Below are 25,000 nucleotides of genomic sequence, written 5' to 3' on the forward strand. Positions count from 1 at the left end.
TTGAAATTCCAGAAGAGTTTCACAGCTGAATTTTGAACAACTTTCTTGTTACGGACTTCTGCTCCTACGATTTCTGTGAAATTTCTCTGGCATATTTATTATATCAATAAAAGCTGATACCAGTAATTTCAGTCAAAGATTTATGCAAAATCTTTTACTAGATGTGATTTTCTCTGAACAGTAGGGTCCTTTAAAGCTCTTATTTCATAAAAATATCTACCATCAATGAAAGCAGAATATTTTGTATTATTACCGAATGATATCTGTTGTTGTTTGCATTTAGTTTTGCAGCCATTGCATTAAAAACAAAAAAGTTATGATGAAAAGTGCATCATAGCTGAATGCACCTGTATTAATGACGGAGCCACCTCAATGTTGACTTTTGTTCTATTACAGTGCACTTGTCTACTCTCCCCGCACAGCGCAAGTAAAAAAGACATACAGATTTTCTAGAAAGTTACCTCCCTTAGTGTTATTGTTATTTTTTTGCCTCAGTACTAGAGTTTCCATCATCATTCACATCTGTGGAGAGAGCCTATGTACACAGACTGTGTCAAAACCTGGGTCTTAAGTCAAAGAGCAAAGGGTAAGCTATTACATTATACTGTACTTTCAATGGTATAAGATTTGTAATTTTCTGCTCTGCTGGATTTCCAACTCAGTGCCAGATAACGGTAAAATAAAGTCACAGTAAATTATGCTCCTTTTGCATACTTATCTGAATGTTCATCAGAAGCATAATATTATAATGTTTATTCTGGATTTGTATGGAATTTGGTCTGCCTGAGTCCAGAGAACTCTATTAGAGAGCTGAGGGGTCTCTGTTGTGGGTAAAATCTCATGATTATAAAAAACAGAATTTCCTTTGTCTCTTCTGAATAATGATAGTAATCATTGGGGCTAGAAAACATTGGAATTCTGAATCAAACTACAGTTAAAACTTCCACCTCTCATAAATTAGCACCTCCTGTGAGCAACCCTGACCATGTCTTGGGGCCGACCATTTAACGATTTCCCATTGTTTTTAACCTCTTGTAAGCAATCAACTGACACATCGTCTTCATCTCTATGTTCTCTGTATGTAAATTATAACAGGAAGTCTCTTCCAAGAAGAGGTCAGGGCACTTCTACTTTAAGGGAGATAATTCATTCCATGTAAATTCTAAGGTGCGATATGTGTAGTTCCATGTTGTCTCTAAAAGTTCTTCTTATGACCACCTCCCGTGAGCGACTGCAAAGTCTTTGTATTTTGGGAACAGGAGGGCATTTTGCATGCGCATGCGTGAATCCGCTGAACGACAATAGCGTGGACGCACCAAATCTGATGGCGGGAAATCGAAAACTCGCGTGTAAAGTTACAGTCCTTTTAAAAGCCATTTCGTTGGTGCTTTGAATACCGTACTTTCCTACAATCAGACGTTTTCTACGCGGGTTTTCACTTTTAGATTTTTCAGCAGTAGGTTTTCTTGGCCTTTTAAAGACTTTCAAGACTCAACGCCAAAAAGTCATGTTCCTGTATAAGTCTGATTTTCACTGCAAAGCAATGCATTTCTATGGTTTGATTTCCGAACTCGTGGTTTTACTTATCAGGGAGGAAATGCATCGTAGCAATGTTCAGCTGCTTTAAGACAAAAAGCGAAAAAAAATATTACCACGCGAGGTTTATTTATTAGCGCGATGTCTCATGTTAAACTGATCGCAGAGACACGCGCTTATATATGCCACAAAACATAAAATCTATGAGGTTTTTCCACTTTTTCGAAAGTTTTCGCGGAAAAATTTATAAAAAATATCATATAGGAAATGAAGAATGGATTGAGTTTGAGACAGCAACAATTACAGGTGATTATGTAGTACATAATCACTTTAGCATTTCATAAGCTCAGTTGCAGACAAAACGAATGTACATACTTCGAAAAAACGAAAAGTACTTTTATTTTTCTTTAACTCTAAAAGATACAGAGATTTTCCTAAGCTACTATTTTGAAGCGACTCTTGAGTAACAGCTCCTATGTTCCACAATCAATTTCTTGTTATTAATTTACATTTGATGACAGTAGTGATTCATTCAAAACAGAGAATGGCCATCACTCCATAAATCTAACTGACGATGTTGTTCACCTTCAAAGCCTGTTTAAACGTAAGACAGGAAGTTTGTTAAAGGGTGCATATAATGCTGTTTCCTCAAAAAATAAACACTTCTGCTAAAGGACCCAAATGAGCTGGGATGCGAGAACAAACATGACACAAATGGATGGATGAATTTGTCTATTATTAATGTTTCTGTTGAGAGCTTTTTACTGCATCCAGATGAACCCCTTATGTCAGTTGTACATCATGGAAGAATTATCAAACAGAAACTGATGCATTAAACAAGAATGTGGTTCATTACAGAGGAGAAGCTGGTCTCAGTCAACATCCTTCGTGAATGAAATTTCTCACAAATTAGCATATCAACAAATGTAGTATCCACAAAATGGTATCATTTAGAAATAAATGCGATTTTTTTGCAACAGAAGCCAGGATTTATTCAAAAGGTGTATTGATAACGTTTCATTTCGTGCTATTTTGGGGTTGGGGAGTTAGGCTAGATTTTCTTTAAAATGCCAAAATGTTATATTTATTTGCATAATAAATGTAAACAAACAGTGTACCATCAAAATAAGGTGGAAAAAATCAGAATTCAAACCGATTGGTGTAATTTTTCTTCCTTTGTATAACTAAATGATAGAATATTCTTATTTTCAAATCACAATCTTACTGGTATCATTATATTGATTTAAATTTATAGTTGAAGTGCGTGTATTTTATTTCTTAACGAAGACGTACCGGAGAAGAAAGCTAAAATTACTGCAGAAGGCGATTTTTCACAGCCTTCATCAAAGCGCCATTCATTTGCGGAAGTATTCTTAGTTTCATTAATCATTAACTTAATTTGGGGAGAAAGGCAAGATTTTGAGATAAACAAGTCAGAGAAAGGGTGAAAAACAGTTTCACGGCAGAATGGACACTTAATTAACTGCTGTATTCCTGAAATGATTAAGTTCGATTTTAGAGTTATACTAATGAGAAGAATTAAGTATCTATAGGATAATTGTTTAATGAAAAACTATCATACTGACCTTTTCCTCCTGCTCAAAAAATGTGCGCGAAATGTTAGGTGGTAAGAACATTCAACCGCCATCTTGTCTTCGATGCACTGTTTTACGAAAGGAAAGACTGTCCTCTCAAGGGCTACAGCAAGGCTACAATAAACTCACTTTCATCGTAGAAATACCTCGATACCTTAAATAACATGTTTGTGGAACGTAGCATCCAATACACGTCATTCAGCTCCAGAAAACAGCCTGAAAATGCTGGTACTGAATGTAAACAATTCACAGAAAATGCCTCTGTGGCACTTCAACAGTCCATATTGACGCATGCGCATAGAAAATGCCCTCCTGTTGTATTTTGGGTGGTCGCTTACTCACAGGAGGTTCAACTATAAGTTGAATACTGGTTTAACATGACAACAGATTTTAGTGACAGCATCTCTTAGGAAATAATGGGTTGATGTTCAGACAGTAAGCTAGTTAATGTTTTTTTTCCCAGGAAAGGAAGCAATAGATATCTTACTGTGGCAAAAAAGGATGTTACCACTGGAACTTGCAACAGCCTGTTGAAGCTCTCAAGCAATGCTATTCAACAAATTGAACATCTGTCCAAAAAGTTCCCTTTAAACATCAAAGAAAAACAAGAATTGCAACCCAAGACTGAAAGATCAACGGTTACATTTGATACAGGTTGGTATCAAGATGCAGAGGTGATTATGTGGGAATGTCAACCATCAGTTTTTGTTGTTTGTCTGTGTTACACAGTTTGTTAACCTGTTGGTTAAACTATACCTGCACACTGCTGTTCTATTACTAGAGACAAAGCTTGTTCCTGTCAAAATCTACTAGTCACACATGCGCAAAACTGAAACATGAAGAGTCCCAGTATTGCAAAGTATCTACATCATGTTCAAATTTCAAATGTGAAAAGTAATGGTAATTACCTTTTTGCTAAGGAATCTGTTGAGACTGTACATCAAAAAAATCTACATGATTCTGCGAGTACTTCATTTTAGTTTATCACACACCAATTTTCATCAGCCTGTCTATGATGTGTCTTTCACGTAACACATTCCTCGATAATGGCTATACATTAACCCTTTAAGTCCCAATAGTGACCAACATCAATTTTCTCCTAACAATATCCATACATTGTCAAGAGATTAGGTTATGAGAATTAATTAAATGATCACCTAAGAGAAAATACTTTGATCTTTTATCAAATTCTCTCAACTCATTCTTTAAGGAAATGTATAGAGATCAGTTTGGAGAATTTGTATGTGGATATTGGGGCTTAAAGGGTTAATAATTTTTGTAGTAGTCATGTGTTAATACAATCACTGTCATGAATAGTTTATTTTTCTTACAAGGTCGTAGCTCAAGGGAGAATAAAGTGGTTGGCAAACTCAATAACAACACTCCTGCTGTTCCACCTGTGGTTAAAGAGAATGAGCTGCTGTCATTCCGCAAGTCTCTACCAATTTATGAACTTCGAGAGCAGATCTTAAAACTCATATCAGATAATCAGGTAAGCTAATACTTATCCCAGTCTAGCCTTGTGCAGAGTACTCTAACATGATCATGTATATGTTACAGGTCAAAATTAAATTCAGGTTGAAATTTCTTAACCTAGGTCAATTCTCAAATTCCTTTGTCTGTTAGGCCTTATTCATGAATAATTAGGGCCAGAAGACAAATGAAATTGAGAATCAACCTAGGTGGATTTAATTTTGACCTGTAAGGTATGAGTTTCAAAAGCAAAGGGGGTACAGTTGATTCCTAGTGAGTTTAAAATTATATGCCTTGTTTTCATGTTCCTTCTTCTGTTTTACTACCTTTAGTTAGTATATACATTGTTTAGTATATAGTTATATACTGTAGCTGCAGAAGTGCTAGAAGTAGGGCCTAGCATTCAACATGAGAAAAATATATAGAGGATATTACACGGTGGCGAGAAGATATGAATTTTATGTTCGAGTGGCAAGAACAATATCTCACGAGTGAGCGAAGCGAACGAGTGAGATATTGTTCTTGCCACGAGAACATAAAATTTATATCTTCGACCCAACGTGTAATGTTCTTTTTATTATATGGAGAAACCAATTCAACAAAAGCAAAAGGCGCGAATCGTGACGTCATTGAACGATACGACACTCGCAAAGGTGACATATGGAAAATACGCCACTCGGGTCCCGGATGAAGTGGCGTATGGAATCTACGAGTGGTTTAGTTCCCAGTAAAACACTCTCCTCCATATAATAAACCACATTATTGTGGGTGCAAATGGTTAATGATCACTATTGTTTCAATGATCACTGCATGGCAAATTATATTGTGATAATTATTGAAACCATCTTTATTTGGCCTGATGTCTCATTTTTGAGGGTGTTAGGTTGTCTCAGGGTTGGGATTGTGACCATTTTGGGTTGCCCTGGGATTTGGAGTTTTAACATGCCCTGGTTAAAAATCACAACTGCCAGGGGGCTGACCTATAACCAGTGGTCACAAACACCATTCATGTGTTCACGTTGGGTCTTCTGCAAAGCACTGCATCCACTAGTCAGAGGAGGATCTAGTTAAGACCATTCTATGCACAAGTACCTGTAGTCACCATTAGTCAGTTTTGTTGTTGTTTTAATGAATCTGTTTTTTTTTGTTCAGGTTGTTCTAATATCTGGTGAGACAGGGTCTGGAAAGACAACTCAGGTGTGTGAACTGATCAAAAATCTGTATCTGGTGCACTTAATTTAGCCTGCAAAAGCAGATCTATTTCCAATCATCGCTTCTCTCCACCTAGAAAAGAAAAGAAAAGAAGCAATGCATTTGCAGGCTTCACTTACTGTGGTTAAGTAGAAATTATTCAACTTCATTAACTTGAAAGAGAGAGAACAGGAATGTACAGCTGTATGATCATTGCTTTTGTATTGTTCTGGTTAATGTCCTGGAGTGTGCTTGCAAAAGTCTTAAAGTATTTTAGGCTCTGTGTTGCTGTTATTTAGCATCACAAACTAAACCTTCAATGTTTGAAGCAGATGAGACTTGCATTTTGTAGTTTATTAATTTTTGCCATTTCTTGACTGGAATGTCATTATATATTCCAATTTTACAATTCCTATATAATTTTTATAATAATAATAATAATTATTATTATTATTATTTATTACTAGCTACATTATGTAAGAATTCACAGTCGATTTGCCTTTTATCACTGTAGGTAAAGCACAAGATTGTGAATCATATAAACCCATGACACTGCAAGGTTCAATTCTTTAAACTGCTTTCAGATCAATGTAGTACAGGACTTGCTACTTATCTTTCCCTACAAGTGTACATGTATTTCTATGGAGTAACCATTCCAATAAAACCCCTTTCACATAGTGCTACTGTCAACATTTTATAATTTGAAATAATTTCATTGTTGGTTCTCTTAGGAGTTAAGAGTTAACATTGTTTGTGTCCATGATAGGTACCACAGTTCATACTAGAAGATGCCAGTGCTCGGTCAACACCATGTAGAATAGTTTGTACTCAGCCTCGCAGGATCTCTGCTTTATCAGTCAGTGAAAGAGTTGCAACAGAAAGAGGAGAGAGACTTGGGCAGACTGTTGGTTACCAAATAAGACTTGATAACAGGTATATTTTGTTATTCAAGTGTAATGAAAGTTTGGTTTATACTATGACATAAAAGTGAGGCTTTGTGTACTTTAGTTTTAGCCTTGCCAGATTTGGCCGGAACATCACAATGCCTTTTATCCAATATTGACCTGCTGTGATTTTAAACTGTGGTTAATGGAGGCGTAACCCCTGAAGAATTACTTGAGTAACAATTTGTTTCTATTCTCAGCACCAATTTTTGATCCCCAATGATATTATTAAAACAGAAGCAGGCTTTAATAATCTAGAGAAAATAATATTCTTTAGTGTACTGGCAGATGACTCCCTATTTATTCAATTATCTGACAGTTTGCTGTAATACCTCTTGTTTTGATTGTTTTCATCTCTCTTTCATGCAGAATATCTCCAAAAACATTGCTAACTTACTGTACAACTGGAGTCTTATTACGGACTCTGATGTCAGGTGATAACTCTCTCTCATTTGTCACACACGTCATTGTGGTAAGTTTTTCAAATGGTCCCTGACTGCTAAGAGTAGAAAAAAAACCTGGGAAAGGTGTTGAAAAGTCAAGGAAAAGTAGAAAAAGTCTAGGTTGCCAGAGGATTTTTGAAGATTATTTTTATGAAGACTTTTTTCACCCAGAAAAGATAAATATTCTTTAAGTTAATTGATTTTAATGTTAAGGGGTTCATTAATGCCCTGTTAAAGAAACTAAAGAAATGTGAAATTTAACTGGATTCAGGGGTCAGGGCATGCTGGTCAGGGGTTTGTTGTTGTTGTTTTTGTATGGCAACCCTGTGTCCATTCATTAACAGTGGAGCGCTCGCAAGTGCAAAGCACACACAGCAGAGCACCATACGTATTAAAGAAAATTTGGTTATCTATGCATCTGAGAGATTGCGGTAATCACATAACCATCCATCCATCTGCCATCCATCTGCACCATAGCTAGTCCTCAAAAGTCATATGGTCCTCCCATAGAGTTAAGTATTAATAATTTTGTAGATTTCTTTTGCAATGGTTCCAAGTTCATGATGTGAAGGAAATTATGTTTAAATGGGAGTTTTACTTTTAGCTCTGGCTAAATCAAGTTAAATCAATTAATCACTTTATCTCAACTTGCTTTTTTGTTGTCAGGATGAAATTCATGAGCGTGACCGATTTTCTGATTTTCTCCTGATTGCCATGAGGGATCTTCTGACTGTTAACAGAAGACTGAAATTGATATTGATGAGTGCTGCTTTGGATATCAACCTGTTTATTGAATACTTTGGAAAATGTCCTGTTGTTCATGGTAATGTTAGTAACTGCTTTGCAGAGTTTATGTTAATTCTACCGTATGCTTAAACTCTCTTGGATACCTGATTGTCTGTCTACACAGCATGCAAAGAAACTAGTGTCCAATAGCCCAGGTTTGGGGGGGTAGTGAAGTTTTTTTGGGGGGAGAATCCAAATTATTGATAGACTGTAATCAGTGCTCATCAAAATTTTTGGGGGGCTAGTTGAAATGACTTATTGGGCCATTCCCACAGGAAAAAATATCAGATACCCATTTTTGGATATTTTAGGGTATTTAAAGAATACCCATAAAAATCCCAAATTTGGCAAAGTGAGACAAGTCCCAACCAGGGAATTCCCAACCAAGTTCCCTGATTGGGACTTGTCTCACTCTTCCAAATTTGGGATTTTTGTGGGTATTCTTTAAATACCCTAAAATATCCAAAAATGGGAATCTGTTATTTTTTCCTGTGTCCATGCTTGCTACATTTCCCAAATGGGAAGCTGTTAAACAGACTTTCTTTGCATCTTTTCTACATGTGAACAATGCATATATGGAGCTCTTCTAACTAGGCTTCAGGTTTACAACTAATTCTCCAGTGCAAGTATACTCCAGCATGATTATAGATCAGTTTTGAACTGGTAAAATCCATACTCAGCTCCAAAGCTGAGGGGATTAAACAACAACAAAAAAAAGGGAATGTACAGTATATTGTCTTATTACTTCTTACTTTAAAGTAATGCTTGACTTCCAATCAGTATGGTGGCTTTGCTTATAGGAGGACAGTAGTGTTGGCAGCAGTATTATTATTATTATTATTATTATTATTATTATTATTATTATTATTAAATAGGCCCAAGTACCTTAGATAATTATATCATGCAGATTCTTTGTTCACAGTTCCTGGTCGATGCTATGAAGTTAAAACATGCTTTCTGGAAGATGTGCTTAGAATGTAAGGGATGAACAATACATGTATTATTGAATGTGATAAGTTATTATGGTCATCATAAAGACATTCTGTTGACTCTGTTGAATTTTGTGTTATTCTCTGGTAAGTGTTAGTGCTGAACATTCACTGTATTTTCAGTTATGTTATCATTTCTTATGTTATAGGACATCTTATTGTAACAAAGAGATGGCAAAGCATATGAAAGAAATGACAAAGGGTAATGCATTAATTTTAATTAACAAAAATTTAAGGACCATTATTTTTATTAGCATATACATTTTACCAATGTCTACACATGTTAAAACCTTCCTTGGGTGAAACATTTTCTAGTGTTCTTCTACAGAAAATAAACAACCCAGCTTATCTTTTCACAGTTCTCCAGTTTACCATTAATAGGCCTAGTATTAGCCTATGTAATTTCCACAGTTTTTCCCCTGCACATGTAGATAAATAATTTAGACCTTATCTCTTTCAATTCACTTCCTTGTTCTGAAGACCTCAATGTTTCATTAAGTGTGCCTTTTACTGCGCTTTTTTAGAAGCCAACTAATGTTTGCATTCTTAGCTGCTGTCAATCATTTTAGTGGACCTCTTAGGAAACAGAAGCTTGCTTCAAAAAGTTCAAAAGGTCATGGTTTGTGAGTTGTGATTGGTGCATTTTGATCCGTTTTGTGAGTTTCTGTGTTTCATGGTTCACTTGTTCAGATTGACAACATGCGAAAGATGCAATAAATAAAAATTATTGTAAGCTGGCTTTTAAAGTTCAGGGTTCGCGTGTAACTGAAAAGCATAGTAATGGGAAAATACGTTCTGGTCTCTGTGATCAATATGCCTTTAGTTTCATTAAGCATATCATTCTTTTCAGCACAAAATAAAAGTGGAACAGAGGATGCACATAAAGATGCAACTCCTTCTCCAAAGAAAGAGGTATCCACCCCGGACAAAAAAGCTGGGGAGACTGAAAATGGAGGCAATGTAATTCTAGAAAAGCTCAGTTCCCCCATTGTGGATAATTTGGAATCAGATCAGACATTTGAAGATGAATTGCAACCAACAGAAGGTACATAAGAGATTATTGTTGGGTACGTTTAATGTTGTGTTTGTAAATAACATGGCTTGTCCCTCCAGGATTGTTGTTAGTTGTAGCCCATAAAAAAGATTAATTTTATTGTTTTTTGTTCCTAGATCTTGAATTTGAAGATGAACCTGAATTCCCAATTGAGGAAGAAGAAATTGATCAGGATATTTTATTGGAGGGAGAGGAGGAATGTGACAATGATGCTAACGTTGAGGGAGATGATGAAGACATAGATGAGGAAGATGTAGTGGAAGACGAGGAAAAAACAGATGATGGAGAGGTCAAAGAACTTGAGGTCTGCTTGGAAATTATCAAATTAGATGATGCTGAGGATGATAATGTGCAAGCGGAGGCAAACAATGATAGTAACGATAAACAAGATGAGGTATGTATGTATGCTGAGCTATTATCTGGTAGATTGTATGGTATATTGCATGGAATCTAAAGCTGATGTTGTACCCATGGAGCCCATAATTGTTAAGACTCTTTTTTGGATGAAGAAACCCTCATTAAATCTGAACACAAAAAAGAGGTTAAACTTGCTCATGTTGCCTTGTACTTGAATTGGTGTGACTTCTTACCTCCATAAGCATTATGTTTATACAAGGTTTTCCTAGTTCTGCATTTGCTTTAAACTATTCCTTTACTTAGGCCCTTATCCCGGCAGCCATGGATGACTTGTCTCACCATGTGGCACTGTCCTGGAGTAACTTTTGTACAATGACCCCATTTTCTCTCTGCTTTCTAATGTCCGTCTCCATGTTTCTTTGCCAGCAACGTGGTTTTAGAATGCCTTGTTGAGGTAACTATGTACACCTAGTTGTTATTAAATAGAGCTCTCTTTTTAGGAAAGTGACAATGAAGAACAGTATTTAAGGGAAGAAATGGACAACAGCATTTCTGAGGCATGGCTAAATGTAAGTTTATGATATACATATCTAGCATATCTGTAAGTTTTTTCTTGGCAGTCATGAGCACTATTGCTTGTTGGCAATTAAAGTTCTAATTCTCTGAAAGCATGTTGCTTTGTTGTTAGGGTGATGAAGAGTCATTTGTGCAGATTCTTTACTTGATTATGCATGAAAACATCAGTGGTAAGTAGAAAGAGATTATCTGTCAGTATTTCATTTCTTCTACATTTTGTACATCTAAGATCTTTGACAAATGAAATCATTCTACGTGAACAAGTTGTGAACTACATGCAGTTTGAGTTCCTGATGGCCTAAGACAACTTACTTTACCTTTGGGTGATCAGGGATATCTTTATTTTTGCATAAAAATGAATTACTGGGTACATTGCATTTCATGGGTTCTGAGCACATCAGTAAATACCTCTCTACATATTTGTGATTTCTTAAAAAGTATTGACAAACTTTTTGTTGAATTGCTTAAAAGTTGACTATCAGCATTCTGAGACCCAGGCCACTGCTCTGATGGTAGCATCAGGCCGAGGCTGTTCTGGTGTTGTAGAGCAGCTGCTGAATTTGGGAGCCAATCCCCACATCAAGGAACCTAAAAACGGCTGGTAAGAAAAACGTTTTTGTTGTATAATTTGCTTTTGTGAGTTACACACTGTACATACACAATTAAGCAGATTGGGGCATGAAAACAATAATTGTTTTCATTATTCAAAGTTTGGCTAAAATGGTCAGGTTTGAGGAGGGTAGCTGTATTTTGAAGTAGCCATAGTCTTTTTTATAATAACATTACATTGTTTGTTCCGTTTAGGAGTTCAGTACGTGTATGTTTTAAGTTACACAGTCAAGCCTCCTCTATGGACACATTTGTAACAAAGACACCTGTCTACTATGAATGGTTAATTTGTTCCCGGAAATACTAACCTGCATTTATAACAGGTGTTAATTTTTGGCATTTTTCAGTTGAGTCAAGGCAAGCATGAAGCAAGCCAGAATGGCAGACACACGACAGGGAAAGGCGCAGAAAAAATATTATTATTATTATTAATTTATTTTTTCTGTGCCTTTCTCCATCATGTGTGTCTGGCACTCCTCGCTGGCTCCAGGCTTGCCTTTACTCACCTGAAAAAAGGGGTGAAAATAATGCCCATTATGCAGGCTAAGAAATACCAAATTTCATACACATCCTACCTCTGTAAAGTATAACACCTCTGTGAAGCGGACATAAAGCTCTGTCCCTTAGGTGGCAGTATGAAGGAGTTTTAGCAATATATTTTTGAAGATTTTTATTTGCATTTGCTGTAAAGCTGTTTCTTGTCATCTTTTTCTATATAGATGGCAAGGATAAACGTCTGTTGAGACTTAAACAAATTGGGTCAACTTTTTCGCATTATGATGCTATGCTTGCAAAATTTAAGTATTAGTGCTTCCTGATGAAATTTGTTTGATATATTCTTCAATAACTCTACAAAAGAATTTTTTTGTATGGGTTAAGGCACTACTAAGTATTGACTACAGCACAGAATTGGCCTTAAACAGTGATATCCTTGTGACATAGCCCCTTTAAGCACCATGCATTAAAGGGGTAATATTTGTCGTGTGACAATTAATGATGTAAGGATAGATATCTGAATACACATGTGCTTGCATGATCTTCCAACAGGACTGCAGTTGATTGGGCCAAGAAGTGGGAGCATGCCGAGGTTGTTGAACTCCTTGAATCATATATGTGAGTAGTTATTATGTATTCAGTTTGCTTTTATAGGACACAGGACCGGTTAACGTACAGTCTGAAACTTATATTTTAGGTCATCACCAAAAGTACCATATGTTGATGAAACAGCTCTGGAAATGGAATCAAATGAAATAAGTGAAGAAAGCAAGGAACTGCTGTCTATCTATCACAAGACATTTGATGATGATAGAGTAAGTATTAAAATATGTTGAGGAGTGATGCTTACGTGTTAAGCAAAATCATCTCTCAATATGTTAGTGTCATTTCTTCTGACATCAGACCTTATTGTTTACCAGCAGAAAACAAGAATTGTTATCTATGAGGTCACCTTAGTTGAAGCTCGATTATCCTGCATGGTAGGCATTCGAAAGGGAAGGGGAAGGGAATTTTGATGCTAGAATATTCGTATGTTCGAGGGAGAAGCTCTTCATGCCTCTTGCATTCCCAAAATCCCTTTCCTCTTCCCTTTCTAACACCTACCACGGAGGCAAAAGTTCACAAAGTCTTCACACCTGACTGCCTTGTGGTGCTGAAGGCAATCATACAATGGCCTAGCAGTTTTTAGTTTTTAATGAAGATATGATTGTCGCATTGGTAATTGCAATTAAACTCGAAAAAAAAAACGTGGGGACTTCAACTTGTTTTGAGGGATGCAAAGTATAAAAATACTAGCAGTTTTTTGGTGCTACTGATAACAGGAGCCGATTACTTTTGGTTCTTACATATGATTAGTACTTATTTTCTTATATGGACTATTAGCATATCCGTGGGTTTGATTTTAACTTAGAGCGTTGATAATAATTGTATCGACAAAGAAGCCTATTATAAAACACAAGTGTAGTCTTTCTAACATACGCTTTTACAAACATTTAAAACACGTTACCTGAAGTGCATTTTTTGTATTATCATTATCTGTTAAATCAAAAGGAAAATAGGGTCTGCTGTCTTGAAGTTAAAAAAACGTTTGTTTTTTCATCATTAAAATAATGTCTTGCATTGTGTAGACAGCTTATCCTTGCTTTCCTCTGTAGTTTCATTATAATTCTTTTTTTGCAACCGTTTCGTCTGTCTTCTTAATCAATCTAGCTTTTTTGATTTAGGTTGATCTTGACCTGATCATCAGTTTACTGACATACATATGTACCAATGAGACGGAGGGTGAGTTTTCATGTTATGAACAAGTAGCCTAAGAAAAAATCCCGATATGTACAGACAAATTCTCTAGACTGATTATCAATAGTTTTTTTTTAAACAATACGAAATTTAGACGGTTCGATAAACGGCCGAAGCATTTTGTACTGCATGGCTTTGTTATGCACTATCTAGATTAATTACATCTGTCATAACCTGAGATCGGGCCCAATTTTAGCCGGTCTCATACATTCTCTCTCACGGCTACCGCTAAAATTGGGCCTGACCTCTCTTTTCGTTTCGCCACGCCCGCCGGAATGTAAGTTTCAAAGCGAAACGAAAATAGAGCCTGATCTCAGGTTACATCTGTCAATAATTGCTTTTTTATTGAAAAGGTGCTGTTTTGGTGTTCCTTCCTGGCTATGATGAGATCATCACACTCAGGGATACTTTGATTGCTCACAAGGAATTCGGAAATTCCAAGAGGTACTGTTCTGTGAATTGTCAGGATTAACAAAATATATATCATGATTCAAGCTGTCCAAGATACATCTAAATAGCTATGCCACCAGTCAATGGCCACTGTCCATTTAACTAAAACATTCGGAAATTTTGACTCAGCGGCAAATGGTACAGAAATTTCTCCGAAAAGTTTCCAGAAATTCCGGAAACTGTTAAATTTCGAAATGCGAACCATTCAACCGCAATTCTAGAAATTTCGAGAGTAAAGTTGAATGGAAAGACAGGGGAAGCCTGCCCCCGATGCATGCTCGGTTGTATCGTGAAAGCCCTTTTTCATTTAATGAAATTAGGACTCTATTTTTTAAGCTGCAACCAAAAGCTGTTCATGGCTGGAACCTTACTAATTTGTCGAATGTTTGTCATCGTATGTTTCCTAGCATCGCACAGATTTGTCTCTGTTTTCTATAGGCCCTATTCATGGCTAGACTTTTATCATGATAACACTAGGTAGCTCATGGTATAACTTTATCTACTGGCAGCTTTGAGACATTGTCTTACTATGAAAGTTCTTTTATGAAACACATGTTCATTATTCGGCTAACTTGCGCGAAAGGAAACAGTTACAGTAATTTACTTACCCGCCCTAAGAAAGGCTCTGCCAATACTCTTGTCCTACCCTACGGTAGTGGGGCGATAAGTGAGCCTTGTGTTATTTTGTGCGCATAACCCGAAGTCGTTATAACCTGCTGCAGTGTAGCCTGCATAACAGATGCTTTATGAGCCAAGCGACGCGAACGCGGCATTTTGCGCGTAGCGCGAGACGAGAGGAGGAGAAAAAAATTCTTCTTTCCTCGTCTCGCGCTTCGCGCAAAACGTCGCGTTCGCCTCGCTTGGTTTCTAAAACGTTTGTTATGCAGGCTAGCCAAAGGGCCGTGTCCCCTCCCCCCCTCTTATTACGCCATCTTGTAGTTGTTGTCTTATTTAGCCTGCGTGCATTTTTTAGTTGCGTGACTTTTTCATGCGTATCTTAAGCGGAAAAGTGACTTAAACTCTTATAGATACAGAGTTTACAGAGTAATATCTTCTCGATCTGATGAGGTTTGATCCTTTTGTTCGGTAGATACCAAATCTATACTTTACATTCTTCCATGCAGCCATCGGAGCAGCGAAAGGTAACCTATTATGAAAAGTGGCATGTAAAAAAACTGTTATTGAAGGTGGCGTAATTTGTAATGGTACAGTGTATTTTTTCTTATTTTTTCTTCAGGTTTTCAGGAAACTACCTCAAACCATGAGAAAGATTGTAAGTCTTCAATTACAAATTCAAAAACCCAAGAATAATCCTTTGTTAACCATCCCGAAAAAAAAGTTGTCTGTTGAAATCAAATAGCTGTTAATAGCGTTTTATTTAAAATCCCAAGCAGTAATTCATCAAGAACATACTGAAGGAATCTGATTTTTTTAGACTTTCCAAATCCTCAGAATTAATTTTAGATCATACAGACGTCCTATCTTTCAACTTATTAGTATGGTATTTAATGAAAACATAATTATAAGCACAAGAGTTTTAGGTACATCTAACCAGGTTCAAGTCTTGAATTGCTCTCATTCATGCACCACCTATACATTTTCAGTTATAGCAAATTGCTAATAGGCCTTTTTCCCACAGATTCTCTCTACTAACATTGCTGAGACCAGTATAACAATTGATGATGTTGTGTTTGTCATCGATAGTGGAAAAGTAAAAGAGGTGATATATCTATTTGTTGTACAGTACTGTAGCTCACATCATTACATCATTTGCATCATCTTAAAATGCATTACTGAATTTAGTAAAACATCGGAGAGATCTAAAAGGAAAAGAAAACGTAGAAATAAGAAAATTGCGAGTTTTACAAAGACGTGTAAAATGTACGATCAGTCGGCAGGTTGGTTGCCTGCCCGCGAGTATACTTTTCTATGTAAAAATAGTGAAACTTAAACTTTTCCTAGAATTTGAAGAAAGTGTCTAAATTTACATGCTTAATTTATCACTGGAAATGTGTACACTGGGTTCGCCTTTTAATGCACTGTATGAGAATGTCATGATATTTAACAATTGTTCCTCGAGCCCGAATGGGCGCTGAGTCAATAGCGGCCAAATGGGCTATTGACTCAGAGGCCATGAGGGCGAGAGGAAAAATTGTTTTAGTAAAATCCAACTAGTTGGTCAAAAATATCGAGAATAAAAAAATTTTAGCTAGGTAAACTGAGCTAGACTTTAATCCCTTTTTGTCGCCAAAAGCCCGCGCTTTTCGCTACTAGTGGGCTATAACATATAGCCTAGTAGTAGCTCAACAAATCCGAACGCAGCATTGATAATAGACCACTAGCTAGATTTCACTAATTGTGTTAAGTACATCTGTCTGATTTCGTTAAAACGTGGCCACTAGGTTTTCGCCTGGCGCCGGACACAGTCCGGCTCCAGGTCAGTGCGGCGTCCAAAAAAGTAGGGGGCTTACCGCCTTGGTCGATACAGCTGGATAGCCCAGGGACTGCCCTAACAGTGGGTGGGTGGATCAGGCCTGGGGGGCAAAACTAGTGGGGTAGGGAGAGGGTTACTTTGACATAACTCCTTCAGTAAGCAGCAGTGTTCAGTAAAGGCTTTGACTGGCAGGTACCTTGTTCTTAATTTGCCCCAGCCAACTGAATCAGGCCTCTACTGAGAATGATTATCATGATAATTGGAGAGCTCAGTGGAAGGCGCAGACAGTCACCCATTGTCCTGGGCGGGGAGGGTAAAAGTCTTGGTACGAAGGACACAATTAACATAGGGCCTGTAGGCAGCCACTGAAGCCATTTGTACACAAATTCAGTCAAATAAATTGGCAACGGTTTGTATGATGTTTTGATTTTAGTCTTTTCACACTCATTGTAATTGTTCATGAAGAAAAACCCTAACGAAAGTGACTTTCGTTAAGGAGCTTTGTATATCAGATACTCTTACCTCAAAGTCGGCTTGAATACCTTGATTGTGCCTCTCGTGAGTTTTTTGTTCTTTTCGAAACTCAGTTCTAGTGTTTGGATATCAGATGAGCACTCTTACTCGTGTTTCAAGTAATAAATCGAACATTACACGTAGTGTTTCTTCTGGTATCCAAACATCAAGAAGTGGGTTAAAAAAACGAGATGACGGCAAGTTTTTTTTCGGGGTTGTTGTTGGGGTGTTTGCGTATTGGATGAAACACTGAGTGGAATGTTTAACAGAGCTTCTCAAATGAACAATGATTCTTGAAGAAATTCAAGGTTATCATTCGCAAAATTGTAAGCCAAGCTCTGTTTGTTTTTCCTCGTGAATTATTTATATGTCTGAGAATTTTAAGACCTTTAAAGTACTATTAGTTTCATTACAAAGAAGTGACTGCTTTATTATTACTTTTTAGAAATCATTTGATGCCTTAACGTCAGTGTCCACACTTCACCCTGTGTGGGTGTCCAAAGCAAGTGCCATTCAGCGAAAAGGAAGGTAGGACGTTCGTTTCATTGTCATTAAAGATGTTGTAGTAAGAGCGACAAATTCGCGTAACAGTGTTAGAGATCGATATTGTGTTTTACCACCCGCGTATTGGAGTAAGTTATTGCGCAAGTTGTTAACTGACAGACGACCGGATTAACTGACAGACGACCAATAACATCGCGACATAATTGACCAATCAGATCAATAACCAGAGTATAATACCATCAACTGACGTGATACAACTCACTTTGACTCTGAAGATGACTACCGCACAGGTTGTCGAAACGTTAGTCACTTTCAACAACAACAGTCCTATTCAGGACTACGTTCACCCGGACGATCAAACTCAACCTTTTGAAATGACCTCCTGGGTTCAAACTTTTCACAGTTGTTTCAGTGTTATTGCGCGACGGTGTTGTGCGCGCGAGTAGTAAAGTGGGAAACGTCTTTCTCGACTCATGGAGGAACGACGTTCCGTAAAAAATTGCATGAATTTGTTGTCCTTGCCCTTAGCTTAAGATTGAAGTTATTGCGTCTTAGACTACCTTCATTTTTTAATATCTTATACAGTACTGGCTATAGTAAAGGACAGTATCTTAGGGTAATTTTCTTAATTTATTTTAAGTCTTGTAGTCTAGTCTATTCCCAGGGCTTGCTTTTTGGGGGGTCCAATTAATCAATTACCCAGGGCTGAATTGGACCCACGGGCTGAAGTGGGTCCAAGGGTGGGCATTTGATAGGGCTGTTTTTGCTCAAATTGCACTAAAATGGCTCCAAGAGAAGCTGAATCAGACTCTGTCCGATACAGGGATAAACTGGAACTTTGGGGCTGAAATAGATGTTTCCATTAAAGTGTAGTCTATTTAATTTGCCATGCTTCTTCCCTCTCCGTAGCGTTGGTTCGTTTTCTAGTGGATGAACATTTCTGTTTTGCTTAAATTCTGGTCTAACCTAGTTTCTTAATATTTGTATATTTCCCACCAATGTAATTTAATTCAACGAATTTATTGTACATATGTTTCTAGTTTCAGAGTTGTAAGTTTTTCTGTTTTTTTTTTTCGTATTTAATTTAGGTTCCTAGCCATTGTTCTAGGTCGGTTTTGTTTCTAGTCTCATTTGGTATCTTGTATCTTAGTATATATTCAACTGGTAAACTAGTATAATTCCTTGTAGCATTTGTTAGTGTTACTCTTTGTTTAGGTTTAATGTCTACTTTTGTAACGCAGAAGAAAGAAAGGCTGTAGTCAAATTGCATTTTTATGTATTTACGACATACAATCTTTTGTGGGGTTATGACCTGTTTTTTTTACGCACATGGAATATCTTGATTTTTGTTATTGATCCGTTGTAAACTTTATCATTTACAGGGCTGGTAGATGCTCTCCTGGTTTGTGCTTTCACTTATTTAGCCGAGTTCGCTATGACAACTTGTTGGAATATCAGATCCCTGAGTTATTAAGAACTCCGTTGCAGGTAAACATAATCCGGATGAATTGTCAATATTCGAGTTGAGTCTTTTCACCAAGTTTTGGCTAGCTTTCCAGTAAGCTCTCTTATAACATGGCGCGCGTGCTTGCCCTATATAATTCCTATTGAGTCCTTATGAAAAAAAAGTTTGTTTACGCACGCTCGTACATAGATAAGGTGACGTGTTCGGTTGTTCGAGGACGCACGCTAAGCATCAGCCATTTCTTAACTTTTAAATGATATCGTGAGAGGTTACGCCGGACCGGCAGGCGAAAAGATACCAGAGAGTTCGATATATTCCGCAACTCGCTCTACTCGTCCCTTGAAACGGAGAGCTTACCCGCAGGCCACGTTTTGACTAAAGTTTGAGGTTGCCGCGACGTCTGTGTTATATGCTACTCAGTAACTTGAGCAAATGCTGTCTTTTAAAGCCTGTTTACATGGAGGTGGGGGACCCCAGGTAGGTGGGGTAACCCGCTTAGGTGGGGTAACCCGCCTGTCCATATAATCTCTTATATTAATTTGATCACGTTTACATGATAAGTGGGGTGACCCGCCACATGTTATCTCACCTCCATGTAAACAGGCCCTTAGTACGCATTCAAACCTTTTAGGGAGGAAAGTTGCAAGCGAACGAAATGTCCTGGACCACTGAAAAACCGATTTATTGTTCCACTGAAATTCGTCTCATCATACTTTCTTTCTGAATCAGTGGGGCGTAATACTACAATCTACTGTATTTTACGCTCCCGATCGGATATTCAATCCGTTAAGGGTTTCTGTTTCTCTGTACGGCAAAATAACCTCATCATCTTTTCTCCCAGTTCTCACTCCAAAGAATTTTGTAGTTTCTTGACTTATTAACGAACAACGGCAATTTGAGGTTCTTTTTAAAAGTTGATTTCAGAATTTACGGTATAATATATATTTTCTTGTAGGAACTCTGTCTTCACACAAAGCTTTTAGCATCACCCAACACATCCATCGCTGATTTTCTCTCTAAAGCTCCTGAGGCTCCTCCATTTTTGGTTCTTAGAAATGCTGTTGCTCTGCTCAAGGTTTGTCAACACATTTTTAGAAGCTTTGCTACTTGTTACTATTGTTGTATTAGCTTTTGTGTTAGTCTGGTTACTATGCCACACTTGGCAGCTCTAGAAGTGTGGAACTACATTAAGAATAACAACAGTTTTCTGATACGGTAGAACTGCGACATTATCGTTACTGTGTCGGACTCTGAACAAGCAAACTTTATGTCGTCAACCGCAAACTCAAAACTCAGAACCGCCTTTATCGCACGTTAAGCAGTACAGTGGAACGCCGAACCTTGTTAATGCGACCCCCGTTAGCACATAAAATCCTAATTATAATGACGAGTTAGTCGTATTAACGAGGCTTTGACTCAGTGCTTTTACCTTTGGGTCGTAAGAATGTAGTCGTATAAACGGGGTGGTTGTAAGACGGGGTTCCACGGTACCACTGGATCTGCCTGCTAGTTTTCACTCGAATTTCACTTTCACTTGCACTTGAATTGATCAAAAAATTTAAACCACCTTTTATTGTACATAAAAACGCCTGGAAGGCACCTAATGATGTTTTTTTTGGCAACAATAGGATTCTTCATAGTTTTCTTATTCAGCGGCTTATAAGATACGGTATAATATTTTGTTTTAACCAACAGGCGGTTGATGCTTTAGATCAGTGGGAGGATCTGACTGACCTAGGTAAATACTTTGTCATAGCTATAATCTGTATCGTATGATAGGTGTCTTGAAATCTTTATTATCACTGCTTATTTGGTAAAGGACAAAGAAGAGAGCTGACAATCGTCATCGTGATTCTCGAGACAATAAACCCTGCTTCGTTTTGTCTTTCCTGGTTTTTGCAATCAGCTGTATTTACGACATAAGTGGGCTTATCGTTACTTACTTTCCTTTACCTCTATTTTTGCTCTTGTAGGTCGACACCTTGCAGATTTACCTCTCAGTCCACAGCTAGGAAAGATGATCTTGTACGCTGTGGTTCTCAAATGTCTAGACCCTGTGGTGACTATAGCTTGTGCTTTGGCCTACAGGGATCCTTGTAAGGATTTTGTTATGTTTAGACTTTAAAGACTGAGCTGAGGTAGCTAGCTCATTCCTCGAGATAGTGTGAGTGTGCAGCGCAAAGGGAATAATAAAACAATGCGCTGCTCTCCACCATCTGTTCGCCTGAAACAGGCTGAAGCTTACCATTGGTGTCCATAGCTTGTTCACTAGTTTCCACAAATCCGTGTAAGAATGTTTTTTGTTTGTTTGTTTTGTTTTGTTTTTATGTCCTGATATACTGGGAGTGACCCAGTTGTGATAATAGCATGTGTTCTGACGTACATGTAGGGATACTTGCAAGAACATTGTTACTTAGTTGCCTAGTGGCAGACCTGGGCGAACCTATTGGCGACCATGATATGTTCTGTGAATCCAGTAAAGTTACAATGATCCTGGGCCAACTTGTTTGTGTCGTGTAAACGAGCATGTAGGGATTTTTTTTATGGTTTATGATGAGTGATTCTGCGGAAAAACCATCCTGATATTTTCTTCTCGATTTTTTCCGTTGCACAGTCATTTTACCCATGTACCCAGCGGAGAGGCGTGCAGCTGCAGTAGCCAGAAAGAGATTTATCTTGGATCAATTTAGTGATCACCTGGTCTTCGTTCAAGTATTCAGGGTAAACCAGTTAATAATTTAAAGAGTTATTTCAGAAGAAGTTATCAATGAACTTCTTTATCACTAAGGTAACATTGCTGTCAAAAGCAATTCGTGAGTTCTATTTGCCAGTCAGAAGTGAAGCCCAAAAGAGCTGACTTGCTTTCACGGTCTTCCCATGATGGACGCTGGATGAATGTTTGTACTGGAGATTGATTGGTGAATTAGAATGTCTGTGTTATTGAAAACCAGTCTTCTGTTAACTCTTTGGTGTCTTTCGTTTTTTAGGGCTGGCAGCGTGCTAGATCTGAAGGATATGATAAGAACTACTGCCGCAGAAATTATTTATCTCAGGCCACGATGGAAATGATGGCTGGCATGAGGTCAGGCGCGTTTATTTAGTTAAAGAATTTTTATGGAGTAGGAAAGGTCTTTAGTCGTCATTTTCTGCTGTGTTTTGCTATTAGTCGGAGTGATGATCTTTCACATAACGAGTTAAATAGGTAATAAAACGCATTGATTTGTGTTTGTGTGTGTTTTGTAGAAAGAAAGACCTTTTGCGAATTTTATTGTCCTGCATGTTTTGGATGCGTAAGGATGATCTCTTTAAAAAAGAAGAAACTCCTCTGTGTGACATGCTGTGTTTTTTTTATAGGTCCCAGATTCTTGGTCAGTTGAAAATTGCAGGTTTTATTCGTCCTCGTGGGGCGGGAGACATCAGAGATTTAAACTCGAACTCCAATAACTTGGCTGTTGTTAAGGTAGGAAGCCTTTCTGGAAAACTAATAGAGCAAAACATTTATTTCTGAAAGTAAACAAAGGAAAATTCTGACTACATGGCTAGCATCTATGCAAATTTATAATAGTTTACATAGGGAAAGAGTTCACGTCCTATAGAATTTGTTTGGACCTACAACATGGCCGCCGTTTCATTGTTTTGGAACACCAATATGGCCGCCGTGACGTCATGTGAAAATGTTCTTTATCTGACAAAAGGTAGCGTTGTAGGATAGATGAGTTCGAAGCACTTTTAAAGGGGGGGGGGGGGGGGGGCAACTTGATCATATTATATAGCTTAAGGCTCGTGATTTCATTTCAATTTTCTTATACTGCAGGCAGCCCTCTGTGCTGGGACATTTCCCCAAGTGGTCCGAGTAGACAGAAGCAGCAACAAACTGACTACACAGTAGGGACCATTTATTTGAACTTTAACTTCACGTCTTACATTTGAAAAATATGTTGTGGTTTGAATTCAATCGGTACAAATTTTATTTTCCTTTTTTGGGTGTAGTAGTGCAAAGCGTTTAAAATAAAATTTGAGCAATAGGTTAGAATTAAGTTAAACAGATATTTTAAGGTTAACAACGAAAACTTTATCGAGTCAGAGCGATCGATACGTCGAAACGTGAAAGTATATTAATTATCCAGTTGTTATTAAACCTTTTTTTTTTTTCAGGAAAGAAAGCAAGGCTCGTTTTCATAATTCCTCCATTTTGTACCAGCCCCCTGCACATGGCGATACTGTGTCAACTGCGCAGGCCAAAGCAATCGCTAAACTACCATCTGACTGGCTGATATATGAAGAAATGTCAAGGTACATTGAGCCTGTCTCTAAAACCAACTCTACCTAACCACTTTCTGTGTAAGCTTTCTTTGGTGAGCAGATGGGCCTTCGTGGTATTTGTCTTGATTTTTTCTACAATTTCCATGCAAGGGAATAAACATCGTGATTGTTAGGAAACGGCTTATTCGCCGTCCTTATTGCTGTGTCACGTTTCACTCACTAGTGACAGCTATGTAAAGCTGACATTAACTTACATAACGTCTAACTGGAAAGTAGAAAAATATGAAAATGCCAGTTCTTGACATAATACAAAAATTCCATGCTGGGTGAATTAGCAGCCGATAAAACTAAAACAGCTACTATATCCAACTCATGGATTTCATTCGTGGTGTGAAAAATTGTCAAGTATAAAATAATGAACTTTTCCCTCACTTCGCCCCAGTAAACACACAATGAAATGAGGTCGAGTCTTGAGTGGACGATAGGCCATTTTCAATTTTTCTCTGCTTCAAAACGAGGCTAAGTGCAAAACCTTTCTAGTGAAAATGAGTTTTATTTACATAACAATAAATAGTCACTTTTGTGTCAATGGCTTCGCACTTAGCCTCGCTTGGAAACGGAGGCTGCGAAACTGTCTATTGTCGCTCTTGAGGATACATTTGTATTCTGCCTCTCCCGACAGACTTTACACCACAGTGACAGTGAAGTGCTGTAGCCTTGTGTCGCCCATAACAGTGGCACTCTTCACTGGTCCCAGCCTTTCCTCTGAACACGTTACCCAGGATTTCTCAGCTTCTCGTGACAGTGAGAGGTATCCTGGGGATAGCCTGGGGCGAGATAGTGAGAGTAGTGATAGCGAGACAGAGGAAAAAGAAGGAGAGAGGAATGGGAGAAAAGGTGTTGTGTTCAAGTTGGATGACTGGATTGCGCTTTCAGCAAGCCAGGAGGTAATGTCCTTTAATTAAACAGTAGCAGTAAAGGTGATTACGGGTTAATGATAGTAGCAGTAAATTAATGATAACAATCTATCCACGAGACGTTGCTTGCTGCACGTTTGCGAAAGAAATTTCCATTATTCTTAATTTCCTAATCCATCGGCTAGGCCGATACGATTTATAGCTCATTTTACGTTTCTTGGAATTTGCCAACCTACCCCTCCCCTAAGCCAATATTTTGCCCTAATTTAGAAGTAAGTGTTAATATTGGCGGTAGACAGTTTCCCGGAAACGTATAATGAACCACAGAAATTGATCATTAGTAGGCTTAGCTACATAATTCTGGAATTTTGGGGGGAAGTTTTAGACATCAAAAAGAGGTTTAAAAATCTTGAATTTTAGAAAAAAAATTGAAAAATTCGAGAATTTGAGAGCAATTGGAACATTCACCCGACATTTTGGCAACATTTCACGGGCAGAAACGTTGGGGAGGGCGTTGTATTCCTACCGACCAAGAGAAGGCTCAGTCCGCTCACATGCTATTCGTTTGAAAAGGAAGATGAATACGTATATAAACAAATGTAAAATGAT

The 25,000-nt window shown here is 37.7% G+C and overlaps 1 protein-coding gene across 1 annotated transcript in view; it reads left to right on the forward strand.

Annotated features, from left to right (window-relative positions):
- The first annotated feature begins 4,469 nt into the window (after positions 1–4,469).
- Positions 4,470–25,000, forward strand: part of LOC140936336 (3'-5' RNA helicase YTHDC2-like) — a 26,889-nt gene continuing 6,358 nt past the window's right edge. The window contains exons 1-30 of the mRNA XM_073385798.1: positions 4,470–4,623; positions 5,757–5,801; positions 6,562–6,728; positions 7,109–7,211; positions 7,849–8,005; positions 8,891–8,945; positions 9,107–9,159; positions 9,808–10,002; positions 10,128–10,405; positions 10,869–10,937; positions 11,057–11,114; positions 11,416–11,545; positions 12,601–12,666; positions 12,746–12,863; positions 13,773–13,830; positions 14,199–14,289; positions 15,386–15,437; positions 15,533–15,568; positions 15,935–16,015; positions 17,688–17,770; positions 19,129–19,234; positions 20,167–20,286; positions 20,907–20,949; positions 21,185–21,307; positions 21,826–21,932; positions 22,199–22,293; positions 22,566–22,671; positions 23,026–23,096; positions 23,367–23,504; positions 24,157–24,421. Coding sequence (XP_073241899.1) covers positions 7,167–7,211; positions 7,849–8,005; positions 8,891–8,945; positions 9,107–9,159; positions 9,808–10,002; positions 10,128–10,405; positions 10,869–10,937; positions 11,057–11,114; positions 11,416–11,545; positions 12,601–12,666; positions 12,746–12,863; positions 13,773–13,830; positions 14,199–14,289; positions 15,386–15,437; positions 15,533–15,568; positions 15,935–16,015; positions 17,688–17,770; positions 19,129–19,234; positions 20,167–20,286; positions 20,907–20,949; positions 21,185–21,307; positions 21,826–21,932; positions 22,199–22,293; positions 22,566–22,671; positions 23,026–23,096; positions 23,367–23,504; positions 24,157–24,421 — 2,799 coding nt within the window. The 5' untranslated portion in view covers positions 4,470–4,623; positions 5,757–5,801; positions 6,562–6,728; positions 7,109–7,166. The remainder of the gene's footprint in view (positions 4,624–5,756; positions 5,802–6,561; positions 6,729–7,108; positions 7,212–7,848; positions 8,006–8,890; positions 8,946–9,106; positions 9,160–9,807; positions 10,003–10,127; positions 10,406–10,868; positions 10,938–11,056; positions 11,115–11,415; positions 11,546–12,600; positions 12,667–12,745; positions 12,864–13,772; positions 13,831–14,198; positions 14,290–15,385; positions 15,438–15,532; positions 15,569–15,934; positions 16,016–17,687; positions 17,771–19,128; positions 19,235–20,166; positions 20,287–20,906; positions 20,950–21,184; positions 21,308–21,825; positions 21,933–22,198; positions 22,294–22,565; positions 22,672–23,025; positions 23,097–23,366; positions 23,505–24,156; positions 24,422–25,000) is intronic.

This window comes from Porites lutea, chromosome 5, assembly GCF_958299795.1.
Source record: "Porites lutea chromosome 5, jaPorLute2.1, whole genome shotgun sequence".
Classification (NCBI taxonomy): Eukaryota; Metazoa; Cnidaria; class Anthozoa; order Scleractinia; family Poritidae; genus Porites; species Porites lutea.